This window comes from Camelus bactrianus, chromosome 18 (genome assembly GCF_048773025.1).
Source record: "Camelus bactrianus isolate YW-2024 breed Bactrian camel chromosome 18, ASM4877302v1, whole genome shotgun sequence".
Classification (NCBI taxonomy): domain Eukaryota; kingdom Metazoa; phylum Chordata; class Mammalia; order Artiodactyla; family Camelidae; genus Camelus; species Camelus bactrianus.
In genome coordinates, this window is record NC_133556.1 from 28,098,815 (window position 1) to 28,114,217 (window position 15,403).

Consider the following 15,403-nt stretch of genomic DNA (forward strand, 5'->3'; position numbering starts at 1 on the left):
ATTTGGGGGGACATCATTCAGCCCAGGATAGCATCTTAATACATGTCGTCTAGGAGGGCAGACTAGGCAAAGCCCCAGCCACGGCTGGTAAAGGACCAGGTCCCTCCCATCAGCCAAGACAGGGGTATTTGGTCTTTTTGAGGTTTGGGCCGTGTCCATGTTTTGTCTCCGTTTGGATCTGATTATGGGGGTCTTGTTTGTCCTGAGCCATCGTGGTCACAGTATGGCCTGGTCCAACACTGACATTCTCTGAAATTATGTCCTATGGGAGAGCCCAGATCTGACACCAGGCCAGAGCCCAGAGATTAGGGCCTGCTGGCCTCTTCAGACTCTACAGGACCTGTGTCCTTTGCATCGTGCACTTACCTAGAATGAAGACTAGTAGCAGCAGGAGTTGAGAACCAAGGAGGGGTCCTTTGGACACGTGGATTTGCTGATTCTTTGTTGTGAGCATGTGCGGTTCCTCCCAGACTCCAGCCTTAGAGCATCCCTAGGAACCTGGGGACAGTAAAGGTGCCCTCCACTGCCTTAGGATGGAAGGCCATTTCCACACCATCATGTTTTCAATCTTAACAGCTGTCCTAGGGACTTGCCAAAGACCTCTTGGGCATAGCACCAGTCCTCAAAGGATGCAAAACACCTGTCTTACAGCTGAGGCAGTGCAGGCTCCAGGGGTTAAGTGCCCATCCAAGGTGTCTTATTTCTGTCCCTGTCCAAGGCAGTCATTGAGACCGAGGTGGGTTGGTGGCCCTTTGGAGGCCACCCTGCCCAGGGCTGAAGCCCCAGCCCCTGCCCCCCAGCTCTGTGCCCCTTCTGCTCTCCCAAGTGAGCTTGTGCCCAGATACTCTAAAACATAGCAACCAGGTGGCTGCATCAGCCACCGTCAGCAGCTCCACGCTTTATCTCAGGGATCTTTGATCTCTACCTCCTCCAGGAAGCCCTACAGGTTGCACAGCAGAATGATTCTGGCTCATCCTCCCCCCTTTTCAAGCCCCCTCCTCCTGCCCACAGCAGGTACTCCTGGGGTTCCCTGTGGTTGAATTGCTTTGGCAGTGATTCTGGGTGGAGTTCTAGGGTGGAACAGCTGGGGCGGGGCCCAATGAGGAGGATGTGGGCACACAGGTGCCTCTGTTGACACAGCAGCTCTGAACACAGTCCTGAGTCTGGAGCTGAGCCGCTACCAGACGTTCAGGATCGGGCTTCCTGGGGTGAGGAGATCTCCCAGATGTTGCCGAGCTAGGAACACCTCCAGCCCATCACCCTTGCTCTTGTGTCTCTAGAGTTCCTGGGGGTGAAGAACTTTGTCCCGAGGCTGGTGCTTCTCCTGCCAGAAAGCAGGCTCAGGAGATGTTCCAGAGGCAAAGATGCTGAACTAGGGAGGTAGAACATTCCAGTTGCCAAGTAAAAATTGTCACTTGCCATCTGCCTCTTCAAGGGTTAAATCACTAGCCACCGTAGTCACTGACCTTCAACACACCCTGAACTCCTTTCAGGAAGGAGGCATTCTGTGCTCTGGGAAAAACTGGCAGAACAGTCCTATAGATAGTTAGATATTTTCAGGAGAAAATTTTATGAACCCAATTTCTTGCATCTTCTCATACTTAGAAAAGCATTAAAATAATTAACGGGGACACCCACTCCTCAGAACTAGCAGTAACCTTTCTGTGACTAGCAACAACTTTCTGCCAAAATATGTACTTGATTGCTTGTACCCTCTTCACTAAAATCTCATATATACTGATCTCCCCTCTACCTTTTTGGAGAAGTTCCTCAGAGCTACCCCGAGAGGCTGTCTCCCAGGCTATAGTTCTTATTTTGCCCCAAATGAAACTTAGCTCACAACTCTTCAGGTTGTGCTTTTTTTTTTCAATCGACCCAGTTCACGAGGTGGCCTTGTGATCTGTCACCAAGTCTCCCCACCCCCCACCCCAACACATCATGATGATGCCTGGGCGCTCCTAAGTGGTCTTCAGACATGATGGCTCAGCACAGCCAGGGCCAGTTTGCCTTGAAAGCAGAAGGCTCCAACAGCTTCCCTATGAACCTAACTGGGGAACTGGGTAGACAGTGAGCCCCAGGACTGCCTGAGGGAGACCCGGAGGCCTGACTCCTGAAGGTGGACTGGAAGGTTCCACAAGCATATGCTGCAGCTTCCATGCACAAAGATGGCATGCTAAGCCCTGCACACGTGGTTCCACTGGCCTGGAGAGGGAGATGTGACCGAGTGCCTGCAGGTTTCTTGGTGAGAGCCCTGGGCAGCCCTGCTGCAGTGGGTGAGGGATTGAAGCCTTGTGGCTAAGCAGTACAGGGAAATGCCTGTCTGGGAGGACGGTTTGTGTAGACGCTGCTGTTCTGGCGCAGCACAGAGCAATGGAAAGCTCCAGTGTTGCCGAAAGATCGGCCATGTCCCTGACGAGACGAATTGATGCTCAAAGACATGGTCTTAGAGTATAGAAGAAAAGAAATAGCTTTATTACTTTGCTGGGCAAAGGGGACTGAAAGCAGGCTACCGCCTTCAAAACTGTGAACCCATCTTGGGGATGGGGTAGGGTGATTATATAGCCATAGTTTAAACAATAAAGCATCAATAACAATCAACAGAATTATTTTTTTCTCATGACTCAGAGTGCTGTCATGGTGTCTACAGGTGACCAATTCTATAGAGGATAGTGATTGTCACTCTTTCGATCTCTACCTTGTAAGTGCCGTGGCATCCTTTTCTTGGTAATTCGGGCTATTTTGTAAGGTTACAGTCCCATAACCTTCTCCCTGGAGAACAACTCAGAAACCAAGTATGATTATTGCTTTCGATTACTGGAATAAAGCAGAGACAGTAAAATTAATAGCTTCATTTTAACAATGGACCTGGAGTTGAGAACAGAAACCAGTCAGGTTAGTTGGCCAGTTTAAGAGCAAGCATAACAATAAACAATCTGTTAGCCTAAGTGCCGCCATTTTATTAATTCTCCTTCATAAGGGCTGGGTGAGGGCCCGCCACTGTGCGGCAGGTAGCAAGATGTCCCTGTGGCTGAAAAGTCCAATGAAGAAAGCAAAACTTCGATGCATGGCGATGGGGAGGAGTTTTCCAGGGGCTGCGCCTGCACGGCAGGAGCAGTGCAAGGTGTGGGCCCCAGGCGCCGATCTCAGGCGTGCCTGGCCGATGGGGAGACCCACTCTAAAGCGAGCTCCTCGGATAGACTACGCCAATAGTTCCTCCATGCCCGCAGGCTTCAAGCCCAGACGGGTGGCGCAACTCGTTCCTCTTCCAGCTTGAAGTGAACTACATTTCCCGGCATGCCCACCCGGCCAGCCCGGGAGGAGGCGGGAGGGCCTGCGACGGAAGAGGCCCCCGGAGAATTGCGTCATTTCCGTTGCGCGAGTGGGCCCACGTTCTGTAGTCGTGAGCAGAGGCCCAGAACGGCGCCTGGCTTCCTGTTTCAAGCGACGGAAGTGACGCAAACTCTGTGCGCTGCGGCGCCGAGTGCGGAGCCGGGGTCGTGATGAACTGTGTCCTGTGTGTGCCCACGGCCCGGTGAGCTTAGCGCGGTCTCCGCGGGACTTAGGGCGGGAGCGACAGGCGGGCGCGCTCACTGCTGTCTCTCTTCCAGGGCGGTCTGGGCGCTGAGGCTTGTGAGTGGGGCTTCCCGAAGCCTGCATCCACCGCCCGGTGGCCGGGCTGGAGGCCAGCCCGCGGTTGAGGGCGAGGAAGAGGACGACTCTAACCGCCCCGTTCAATTTTCCTCCAGCAAAGCCAGCCCGTTCCGTTGGACGGTGGAGCACTCCCTGGGCAAGAAGCACCAGAGGCCCTGGTGGAAAGTGCTGCCCTTCGGCTTGTCTCTCATGGCTCTAGTCATCTGGTGCTTCCTTAGGCAGGAGACCAGCGCGGACGGGTGGTTAAGACAGATATTGTTAGAAGAGGTGCCAGAGTCCAGCGATGGTTCTGAGGAGTCTGGAACTCCGGTGGCCCACGGGGCGAGAACTTAATGGGGCGCCAGCAGCGAGGGAACAGGCATCTGCCCTTAGGCTTTGACGTCGCGTTTGAGCGTTTCTGACCTGGTTATACGCATCCCTAGACTGAAGGACTCGAATGGTGCGCCTGGCTACGCAGTCCTGTTGTAGGCAGAGCAGAATGTCAGCAGATCGGAACAGCTCCTTACCTGATTCTTGATGGCCGTCAAGTACCTCCAAAAGACTTCCGGTCCATAGAAAAGGTTTTGTTTGCAGCGTGTACTGTTGGATTTGTGGTGTCTTTGTATAACATTATCATGTTTCCAAAGCAATTTTGGTGACACTTGTAATTCAGTGTAATCCACTTTGCAGGTCGATGGCTTTCTGAGGCAGAATAACTAAGAAGAGTCAAACTTTGCATTTTATAGTGTACCGTGATGTCTATAAATTGATGTGACTCTTACAAACTAACAGATTGACAATAAATTTTCATTTGGTAATGTGGAATTAAGTCAATTTTTTTTCTTTTCTTTTTTGGCATTTCATTGAAAAAGGGGAGCCTTGTAGTCTTTTCATTTTATTTTTCTTTTATTTTTCCAAAATAGGAACTGAGGAAAGAAACCTAAATGTAAATTGTCATTATCAAACAATACTAGAAATAATGAACTTTCTCAGCTCTCTATAAATTTTTATTTTTTAACAAGGCAACAACTTTCTGAGTAGAATAAAATAGATAAGTATTTCTACTGACAAATTACAGGCAATATTTTGGGTATCTAAATGATATTTTTTCAGGTACTACTCAGTAGGAAACCTTAATCCTGAATTAAATGCAAAATGCATAAAGGGGAGATTTTATTCACTAAAGCTTCTAGTGGGAGGTTTTTATCTTGTCTTGGCATGTCTTTGGTGCCAAAGGTCATTGAAAAATTTTCTTACTCAGATGTTTGAAGACCAGTGCCTACATGGCAGTGTACTGGCTTTGCACAAGGCCTCTTTGCTCTGTCTGTCCTGCCTTGATAAATTGTGCTTGTCAAGGAGGTGGGGGCTGAGACAAGTATATTCAGTTTTTAAAGATGTAGAGACCAAGATTTGGAAAGATTGATCTAATCATGGCTCAGCTACATCTTTGCTCACTGAGCAAAGGACTAAGACATCCTTTCTCTGGCCTGGCATGGTTGTGACCTGTTTGGTCATGAACCATTTGTATGAGCAACAGTCATTCAAATCGGAACCCTTAGTTACTCTCACTAGCTCTTGCAAGAATAAAAAGTCAGAACTAGTGAGAAGAACTTTCATTTTAATTAAAATGAAATTTAATTAATTAAAATTTAATTAATTCTCATATGACAAAAGCAATATGATTTACCGGGAAAAGTTAGACACTGTCATAAATCAAAGGAAGAGAATCAGAAACACTAATAATCCCAGCACCTAGAGGTAACCACTGTGAACTCTTTGCTGGGAAAGAGGAAAAAATTGTTTAAAAAAAACCCAAGGAAGTAGTTACCTAGATAGATTGTCTCACATCTTTTAAGCTGCTGAGCTGGAAGGTTCTGGCAGTGCCATGTGTTCCTCCCACTTACCCCAAAATAAAACACATAAAATGAGAACCCTAGTGTTATTTTAAATGTTTGGGTATTACCCTAGCCTTTTAAGAACATTCTTAAAAAACACGAAAAAAATCACACTAAACCTTTACAGCCTATCACACTTCTCTTTGATCTCTTCAAGGAAGATGCCTTTTGGGTGAGGAGGATCAGTGGGTATCTTGACTCCCACCTCTACAGCAAATATCCCTACATTTCTTTATCTTGAGCCCCCAACTTCCTTTTTTGAGCTTAAGGTGGCTCTCAGTACATCTTTCTAGATTTTACAAGTTCCTCAAACTCCTTAGGTCCAAAACAGAATTAATCTCTCCCTAAACCTGTTTCTTTGTTCTGTATCCCTCCCAACTGGGACCTTGAAATTATCCTAGACTTCCTTCTCATTCCTTGCATCCTGGCAGTCTAAAAGATCTGTTTATTCCTCCTCCAAATAATTCCTGGGTCCTGCCTCATTCTCCTGCTTGATTTTCTTTAAAAAATGCTATGTTGTTGATTTCTTGCCATTTTAATTTCCAGGTTTAAATGTACTGTTTTTAGAGGTAGTAACTCATTTAGAATATGTGAACATGAGAAGAAGGTCATTCATCCCACCAGCAAGTGATAGTTTTTGTTATTTTACTGTGTTACTTTATTTAAAAAAAAATAAGATACATACTTTGGAACGAATGTATGGAGCTGTTACATCTTGCTATGTTTTCTCACTTAAGTAGCATTTTTCATGTCACAATTCTCAGGAAACATTGTTATTCTCTATTAGGTGCTCTTTTAAGTTTTTGCTGAATAACTGATAATTATCTTTGTACATAAATTTTGGTCTGAATCTGATTTTTATTTTAGGTCAGTTTCTAGAAATGGAACAAATTATTTTCCATAAAATTTTCCTGTTCACCCTCCCAGCCACACTTGCCTTCAAGGGCTTGTCTTGCTGCAGGTCACCTGCACTTGCTGCAGGTTGCAGTTCAGAACAAGTCTGCCTGCTTTATAGGCTCTTCCTTGTTTCAATTTGCATAAAAAATTACTAACATTTAACATTTAAAAGAATGTCTCTTATGATACATGTTTACAAAATAATGTACTCCTGGCCTTGATGGAAGTGAGGGTGGTGCGTGGCAGCTGCTGCCTGCCTCCCTGAGTTCCCACACTCTGTTAACTCTGTTGGTAACTGGTGGTGGGGTGCGTAATAAGGGTGTGTATGTGCCCCTTGACTGCGAGCCTCTTGGATTTTTAGAAATCAGCTTTATTGATATGCAGTTCACGTATTATTCAGTTCACCCACTTAAAGTATACAATTGAAAATATTTGGTATACTCACAGGGGGTAACCATTACTACAGTCTAATTTTTAGTCTTGAAAGAAACCCCGTACCCATAAGCAGTCAGGCCCCCTTTCCTCTCAACTCTCCCACACCCAGCCCTAAGCAACTGGAGCCATTCTTTGCGGTCTCAGCACCCAGCCCAGGGGTCAGAGTCGATGAACGAGAAAAGGCGAGGGTGAGTAGCCTGGGCGCAGTCTCTCCACGGGACCTGTGGGCTCCATTGCTAACTCCACTTAGGAGTCGCGCAGCGCGCTGTCAGGGCGTGCAGAGCGCGAGGGGCAGCAGTGGTGGGGTGAAGGTGGCAGCCGGGCTGGGGGCCGACCAAGTGCACGATGGGCTGTGAACTTGGGAGGCGGGGGAGGCCCGCATGGATAGGGCTACCCGCTCCAAGGCGGCGGGCTCGGAGTTTGGCGGGGTCTGGGGTTCTCGTGGGTCTCCGCTAGACGCGGGGTACCGGGAGGCTCCCGGGGCCGCCCACTGCGCCTGGTGTCGGATGGGGGCGTGGTCGGAGGGCGTGGCGTGGACGGAGGGCGTGGTCGTCCGGGCGGGGGGCGCGGGTGGGCTCCGTGCGGGGGGAGATCCGGAGGGGCGGGGGCGGGCCCGCGCGGCGCATGCGCGCTGCATTGTTTTGACTGAAAATGCCGTCGGTTTCGAAAGCGGCGGCGGCGGCGCTGAGCGGGTCCCCCCCGCAGACCGAGAAGCCGACCCACTACAGGTCAGTGCCCTGGTCGGCCGCGGTTGGGGCGGGGGCGTGGCGGAGGGCGGCCCAGCGCGCCCCCGGCCCGCGCGCCCGCGTCCCCCCGCCCCTGGGCCTGGGAGCCGCCGCCGGGTGCGGCCTGGGGCTCCGCACCGCCCCCCGCCCGTTCCCCCACCCCTCCTCTCACCTGCAGTCCCCCTGGCCTGTCCGCACCCCAACCTCCACGCCGCGCCTAGGGTCTGGGCGGGGGGCCACTATCCTACTGGGCTTCCTCCTCCTGAAGTCAGGAGGCGGCGCCCAGGGTCTGGGGTGGCACCTGGGCTTGGGGGCTGGGGAACGCGCCAGGGGTGGGGGGGGATCCACGCGCCTGGATGGGGATCGGGGAACAGCGCCTGGAGTCGTGGGTCGGGGGCGGCCGAGAATGCGCCTGTGGTCAGCGATGGGTGACAGCACCTGGACTCGGGGGGAGGGCGGCCATCTGGACTCGGGCTGCCTCAGCCTGGGGTCGGAGATGGTACCGGGGTTTGTGGGCTGGGGCACACCTGGAGTCGCAGTATCGCAACTGAAGTTGGGGGATCGCGTCTGTGGTCTAGATGGGGGTACTGCGCGTGGGGTCAGGGGGATCGCGCCTGAGGTCCAGAAACTCGTCTGGGCTCTGGAGGGGCGGCTGCCTGGGATCGTCCGGAGTCGGAGTGGGTGTCACGCCTGAGCTTGGAGATACAGGGTCTGAGCCTGGGGTCAGGAGTACGCACCTGGGTTTTGCGGGGTCACTTCTGGGGCTGGGGACCGCGCCGGGGATTGGCAAACCATGCCTAGGATCCGAGGAACGCGTCTGGGCTTGGCGGGGTGGAAGGTGTCTGAACTCAGAAAGAGGGGTCGTACCTGAGGTCGGGGACTATGCCTGAGATCGGGATGGGGGTCTGCGCCTGGGGTCGGGGTCATACCTGGGGTCAGGTATTGGCTGCGCCTGGGGTGGGGGACATTGACTGGGATCAGGGACGGGGGCTGCGCCTGGGGTGGGAGATTATGTCTGGGATTGGAGATGGGGGGCTGCGCCTGGGGTCCGAGGTCGCTCCTGGGATCGGGGATAGAGGGGTTGCATCTGGGGTTGGGGACCATGCTTGTAATAGAAGATGGGGCCAACCTGGGGTCGAACGGCTCTCCTGGGATTGGGGATGGGGAATCGTGCCTGAGATCCGAGGAATGCGCCTGGGCAAATGGGCGGAGGGGGAGGCAGAGTTGGGGATCACGCCTGGGGTCAGGGCCCTCGGGCGCTCAGGGTCCGACCCCTGCTCACGAGTCCCCAGGCCGCCCGCCGGCGGCGGTGGCAGCAGAAGCGACCCCAACGCTGTTTGTCTTTTTAGGTATCTAAAGGAGTTTAGGACAGAGCAGTGCTCCCTGTTTGTGCAGCACAAGTGCACCCAGCACAGGCCATTTACCTGTTTCCATTGGCATTTCCTAAATCAGCGTCGGCGTAGACCGCTTCGCAGGCGCGACGGCACATTTAACTACAGCCCGGACGTGTACTGCTCCAAGTACGACGAGGCCAGCGGCGTGTGCCCTGACGGCGACGAGTGAGTGTGCGCGCGTGTGCGCGTGGGGCGCAGCGCCGGCCCCCATACCTGGGTGGGCGGCGGACTTGGGCTTTTCAGCATCGGGCACCTGCAGGGTCCTCTCTGCACTCTGAAGTTTTTCCAAGACCACTGGTTTTGGTAGGGACATTTCCCTAGTTTTTGACCAGTGCGGGAAGAACTATGTGCAGGAGATGGATAACCCTGGCATGGTGCAAACTGATTTTGCTTCACTTCCCACTTTTGATTGCCACATAGTTCTCTAAATTTCCTGCCTTAGAACCAGCCCTTATGAGGTACACTTTTTGAGTTTAGAACCATTTTGTAGCTGTCGGTTGTTTTTTGGTCAGAGAGCTTGTTAGGATGTTTGCTAACATTGTGCAAATATATCTGGAATGTTTCCTTTCTTGCTGTTTATGTGTTTAATTTTTAAAAAATTGATAGGAAAGTTATTTGCAGACTGTCACTTGTGTAGCACTTTTAAAGTTTAAGAAATCAAGGTTTTTTTTTTTTTTTAAACAAATTTCCTGATGGTGTTATGAACAGATGTCTTTATTTTGAAATACATCAAATGGGAAAACAGGGAAAGTACAAGCCCAATTGTATACTCATGTAACCAGCAGACATTGGTAGTGAGAGGTTTTGCTTTTTGCTGTGGGACGTTTTGGGGGTGGGGTGTCCATTCCCACCTGGAGGTGAGGTGGCATGGCTGTGCCCTAGGACCGTCTGGAAAGAGCAGCTCGTTCTTCTGTCCTGATTGGGGCCTGTCTTGGGGGAGTTCTTGTAGCCTCTATCCCCTGACCTTCTGAAGGGAGGCAGTCCTCCAGGTATGGTCCCTTTTTACTTTTTGTTGTTGTTGAAGGTCCTGGGGATTGAACTCAGGACTTCATGCATACTAAGCACACACTCTACCACTGAGCTGTACCCCACACCCCCTGGTCCCTTCTGAAGACAGCTTTCACCCTGCTACACGGGGAGACATGTCAGTTTGTTCATCAGTTTTCAAAAATGCTTAGGCCTGGGAGTAAACCTTGGATGTATGGTGATCATCTTATAAGCTTTATGCACTTCCTGAAAGGTGTTTAGTTGAACACCAGATAGTTAAATAGGATTGTTGTTAAGGCAGCCTGAAGCCTGGGGAAATAACATAGCCAGCTCCACTTGGGTTAAGATGGTGTTAGACTTCTGTGAAATTTTAAAAATGCATTATTTAACTGCTTCTTGAGCTGCTGTTCCCTGCAAGCGAGTCTTTAGAAGAGAGCTGTTTTTGTCTAGTGGAGACATGGCCTCTGGTCCCTCATTTCCCTTGGCCATGTCAGTCACTTCTCTGGACCCTAAGTCCTTAGTTGCCCCCAGGAGGCCACTGCTGAGACCCTGGTGCAGGGATCCAGTCACCCAGCATGTCTGACCCCATTCCAGAGTCCAGGATAGGGGGCTAACTGGTGATGCTTTTAATACATGAAAAGAAAGCATGTTTTACTCTTTTTTTTCTTTCTTCTTCTTCTTCTTCTTCTTCTCCTCCTCCTCCTCCCCCTCCTCTCCCTCCTCTGCCTTCTTCTTCTTCGTCTTGTTTTTTTTAATGAAGGTGCTGGGGGTTGAACCCAGGATGTCATGCATGCTAAGCAGGCACTCTACCACTAAGCTTATTCCCCTACCCCCAAGAAAGCATGTTTTAAAAGCTATTTTGGGTTCTGGAGTCTGGATGTCCTGGTATTGATTCAGTCCCATTGCTGGGCATAAGGGTGGGGTCCAGTTCCCATTGGATGAAAAGTGCTGCAATGAACACCTACCTGTGGATGGTCATTTTAAGCTGGGCTCAAATATTGATTCAGTAATATTGCAGTTACTTACTATGAAAATATTAACATGTAACCTACATAGCATGTAGGTTGTCATTTAGAAGAAGAGTGGGACTACAATGGTTGATACTATTTTGGATGCATCCTGTGTACATGTACACATAGTATGGAAATACACATGTTTTTCTAAAGATTTTGTTTGTGACTTTTATTGAGCCCATGAGGTGAATTGCTTCAGCCCCATAGAAAGTGTTTGACAGGCCACATGTCTCCCCTGGGAATCTTTCCTTAATAATTACCCCTCGTTCCACCAGAATGGACTTTCCCAGAGTTCATTCTGTTGAATTACATATTCTGGCCCAGGCAGGGTTGCCATGGAATCTGTAAATAGATACTACCTTTCAGAGCAAGGAAAAGGCCTTCCTTTTATTTCAGTTCATTGGTTCTTGAAATGTCTATTTGAGGCATATTTACTACCAACCTTTTGTTTTAAATCATGAATATATGTCAAAGAGCAAAGACCCTTCAGGTAGTGTCAGGTGATATAAGCATCCAAGGTTGTTCTCAGAGCTTGATGGGGGCACTGTGGGGCTGAGTGGTAGGCAGGAGAGGATGGGACCCCCAAGAGGGTTGGCACACCTGATGTCAACTCCTTTTCTAGGCATGCAGTCATTTCCCCCCTCCTTGCTGTCACCCCTCCTCCTGTGGCCCCCTCCCCTGCTGTCACCCTCTTTCATTGGTGAGCAGTCACTCTCCTCCCCTTCTCACACCCCCGTTGTCACCCCTTTTCATTGGCGAGTGGTCAGTCATCCTTCCCTTCTCACTGTCATTCTCCTCCCAGTGACCGCCTCCCCCACAGTCACCGCCACCTACTCCAGCTATCACCTATGGGTAGTCCCCCGCTGTCATCCCCTTTCTCCTCGGGCAGTCACCCCCCCTCCTCTCTGTCACCCCGCCTTCCTTGGCCCCTCCCCTGCCGTCACCCCCCACTGTCACCCCCGCAGGGCGGGCACCCTGTGGCCGGGAGGGCCCCTCTACGCTCGAGCCCCGAGGTTCTCCCTCTCGCTTCGCCCTTTGTTCTGGCTGACACGCCCCCTCCCCTGCGCGTGCTGCGATTGGCCTTCCGGGTCACGTGCTCGCCGCCCCGCCCCCGTGGGAACTGGTCTCCCCACTGCTTGGCGGGATCGTCTGGGTCCGCTGCTCGCAGCGCGCAGTCTGTAGTCCACCCAGAGCGAGTCGGCCCAGAACGAGCTGGCAGAGCAGGCGCCGCCTCCGAACTTGGGGTCAGGCCCAGCCCCACTGGGTCGGTGTTCCCACCCACGTAGATCGGTCTCAGGTATTTCTTAGGCTGGGGCTTGGAGGAAAGCGCCAATTGGTCGGAGGTTTCTTGGGGTCCAGTCACATCCTGAAAGCCTCTCTGAGCTGGGCACAGGGTGTGGACCGCCCCGGGCTCCCGTCTGGTCCTGCTTGCCTACGGCCGCAGATCATCAGGGCTGGTTTTCACACAGAGAACCTAGGTGTGGTTGGTACCTCCCTCCTCCAGGAGACCCCTGTGCGTGAAGGTCAGACGCATAAAAAGAAAAGGCTCCCGCAGGAGTCTGAGGGGCCTCTCCCTGGGAATGTTTCCATTGGAAGACAGTTCAAGCAGTCCTTAACTGTATCTTGTAGAAAGTAACCTTCCTCTTTTCTGATAACCTTCCTTCTGCCCTAGGCAGGCAGTCCCTGGGGGTGGTCCTCCAGATCACATTTTATAGATTTTCTTGGTTTTAGTAAGAAACCGTCCTGCTGCATTAGTGTGCTGTAGCTTCCCAGGTTGGCTCTAGAGTTCTGCCTTACTGTTTGTAGGGCTCCCTACCATGGTTTCACCTGGCAGCCTGGTGCTTCTCCCTACAGGCCCCTCCCTCCTCACTGCATATGGGGCACCTGGGGGCACGGGCCCCTTGTCGCCTGGGTGGACGATGTGTGAGTTGAGGGGCCTTCCAGCCACGAATCTGGGCACTGTGGGAGCTTGCTGACTTACAGAAACTTTTCTACACCTACGAGGCTTGGTGTGCTGGCTGTGTCATACTCGTCCTTAGCCTGACTTGTCTGTTGAGAGAAGATCTTGCAATGTTTAATTTTAAAAAGCTGGGTGTCCTAGACCCTAAGACCTAGTTGAAAATGCATTCATTTCAGGAGGGTTATAAACTGTTGTTGTTTCAACTGATCTTATGCGTGAACTCTGCTTGGGCTTTTGGGGTAAGGAGAAAGCCAGGGCAGGTCTGGAACATCAGAGCATAATATTTAGAAGTCAAGGGGCTATTTACAGATTAGAAGACACACACTTTTTGGTTTACAAGTTGTCCTACTTAAGGAAATTACAATCAGGTGTCTATGTTGGAGCTGTAAGAGACTGACCAACGCTGACTGCAGCACTTCAGTCCCTCCTGCTTTCAGTGACACGGGCAGGGGACTGAGGAGGTGACCTGGAGGAAGCATCCAGCACAGGGAGCTCTGGTGCTCCTTGGAAGCCAGTGGGGAGACGGCCTCTGCAGAGAGACAGATTCCTTGGAGAGAGTGACAGCTTTGTGGGTGCAGAGGAGGGAGGTGTACTTGTTGCTGGGCTGATGGTCCATGTTAGGGACTAATGAGGGGTCACTGACCTGTCTCAGGAGCCCAGGGCAGCCCTTGGAAGCCAGAGGCTGAGGGGCACCAGCCTGAATGGGTGGGCGTGGTCAACACAGGGTGAGCTGATAGCCCCTGACCCTGAGTGTCCAAGAGAGGGGGACATTCAGACTTTTCCCCACTAGCCCCACCTTTTTGCCTTCCCCACTCCCGTGCCCCTGCTCCCCACAATTGTCTTTCCTTCTCCCGTCTTTCTGTTGCCACTCATTTTCTGAACTTGAGTGAGGCTGCTCGGTTCCAGTCAGTTTGCATCTCAGTTACTTGTGTGCTATATTCTGGTCCCCTCCTGTGCCTGAGCTCCTGGAGGACCAGGAGAGAGTCACGTACTTGAGGGTCTCTCCAAGCCCAGTGATTCTCCTGTTGCAGCCCCAGACCAGCAGCAACATCATCACCTGGGAACTTTGCCGCAGATAAGATCCAAGGTTCCTGCCGGGACGAGCGGGATCAGACAGCCTGGGGTTAGCAGAACTTCCAGGTGGTTCCATCCTGCTCTGGCCTGGCTTAACCAGTGTTGATGCATAGTGGGTCTGAGTTTGTGGGTCCACTTCTGTTTTGAGTGAATAGCGGGAGGGAGAGGGACAATTTCGGGTTCTCCTGGAGACAGGTGGCAGGCTTGAGCCCCCGGCAAGTTCCTCTCTGCGCCACCTCCTGGTTTCGTGGTTCCAGGCCTGTGTCTGGCATGTGCTCCTGGATCACATCATCCCATGGAGGCCTGTTTGAATTCTGCTCTTTGGGTCACCACTTGTGGTGGGTGGGTTTGGGAACCACAGGTGCCACCTTGAATTTGGCGAGCTGCAGAGCTGAGTCACACTTGGTCACATTACAGGTGCTGCAGGGCTGTCAGTGACTCCACCAGTCAGCTACACGGTGGCCCTGGGGATGGATGAGTGAACTCCTGGGGCAAGGAAGCATCTGCCCGCTCTGTTGGCTGACCCCTGGGGTTCCGCCAGCCTCTTTCCCACCCCGAGGAGGGTCCAGGCTCTGCCACTGTGTTCTGAGGTTTTCCCTTTTGTCTCTTAGACATTCTTAGGTGAAGTCATTTTCTTTTCATTAAATCTTCTCCAGTATTTTAAGCTCAGCTCATGCTCTTAAGTTGTGTAATAAGCGGGAGGTGACATGCCCTGAGTGAAATGTTAGTCCCCGTTCGGTGCTCGGTGCTGGGGAGAGGGGAGACCTTGGCCAGGCTCTGGTTGCCATGGTGATGGTACTGGCAAGGAAACAAAACGATGCTTAGAGCTGACCTGAGGGACCACTGGGGAACATTAGAAAATGAGAGAGCCGAGGCTTCCACTGCATCCACTCCCTGGAGCTGTGGGGGCGCAGCCTCTGCCACCCCTGCAGCTGGTGCGCCTGCGATGATTAGGGCCATGTGGTCCTGCCCTGGTGCAGCTCTGTGGGTGGGCTCCCCAGATAAACCTGCAGACCCTGCCTCAGCTTAGCTCTGCTGGTCCCTCTTTCCTCAGACCCTGAAATGTGTTTTGCTTACCTTACAGTAGATGCATGAGTATTTCTGAGGATTGAAACTATGTTTTTGTGAAATGGCCGCTTTCCTATTAGCTTACATCATTGTATTTTTTATTGTAGTGAAACATACATAACATTAAATCTCTTAGCCTGGCTTTTTTAAGTGTACAGTTTAGTGGCGTTGAGTCCATTCACATTGTTGTGCAGCCATCACCACCATCCACCTCCGGAACTTTTCCATCTTCAAACTGAAACTCTGTCCCTGTGAAACAATAACTCCTCCTTCTGTAATTTTTGATATAAGCAGATACATCTGTATTCTTACCTCTCATCGTACG

The 15,403-nt window shown here is 51.5% G+C and overlaps 2 protein-coding genes across 7 annotated transcripts in view; both read left to right on the forward strand.

Annotated features, from left to right (window-relative positions):
• Positions 1-3,378: 3,378 nt before the first annotated feature.
• UQCC4 (ubiquinol-cytochrome c reductase complex assembly factor 4) lies at positions 3,379-4,455 on the forward strand. Its single transcript, XM_010949926.3, has 2 exons — positions 3,379-3,532; positions 3,609-4,455. Exons 1-2 carry the CDS (start codon positions 3,501-3,503, stop codon positions 3,982-3,984), a joined length of 408 nt encoding a protein of 135 aa, XP_010948228.1. The 5' UTR covers positions 3,379-3,500; the 3' UTR covers positions 3,985-4,455.
• A 2,978-nt stretch (positions 4,456-7,433) lies between these two features.
• The window catches only part of UNKL (unk like zinc finger), a 41,103-nt gene continuing 33,133 nt past the window's right edge, over positions 7,434-15,403 (forward strand). For 2 of the 6 annotated variants that reach the window (XM_074346612.1, XM_074346611.1), the window contains exons 1-2: positions 7,434-7,585; positions 8,932-9,141. In XM_074346612.1, the coding sequence (XP_074202713.1) occupies positions 7,509-7,585; positions 8,932-9,141 (287 nt within the window). In that variant the 5' untranslated portion in view covers positions 7,434-7,508. The remainder of the gene's footprint in view (positions 7,586-8,931; positions 9,142-15,403) is intronic. The other 4 variants (XM_074346614.1, XM_074346608.1, XM_074346610.1 and 1 more) reach the window with 3 other exon arrangements.

Coding starts and splice junctions, on each gene's coding strand:
- UQCC4 (XM_010949926.3), top strand. CDS start 3,501: ATGAACTGTGTCCTGTGTGTGCCCACGGCCCG. Junction 3,533..3,608: donor CTGTGTGTGCCCACGGCCCG/GTGAGCTTAGCG, acceptor TCTCTCTTCCAG/GGCGGTCTGGGCGCTGAGGC.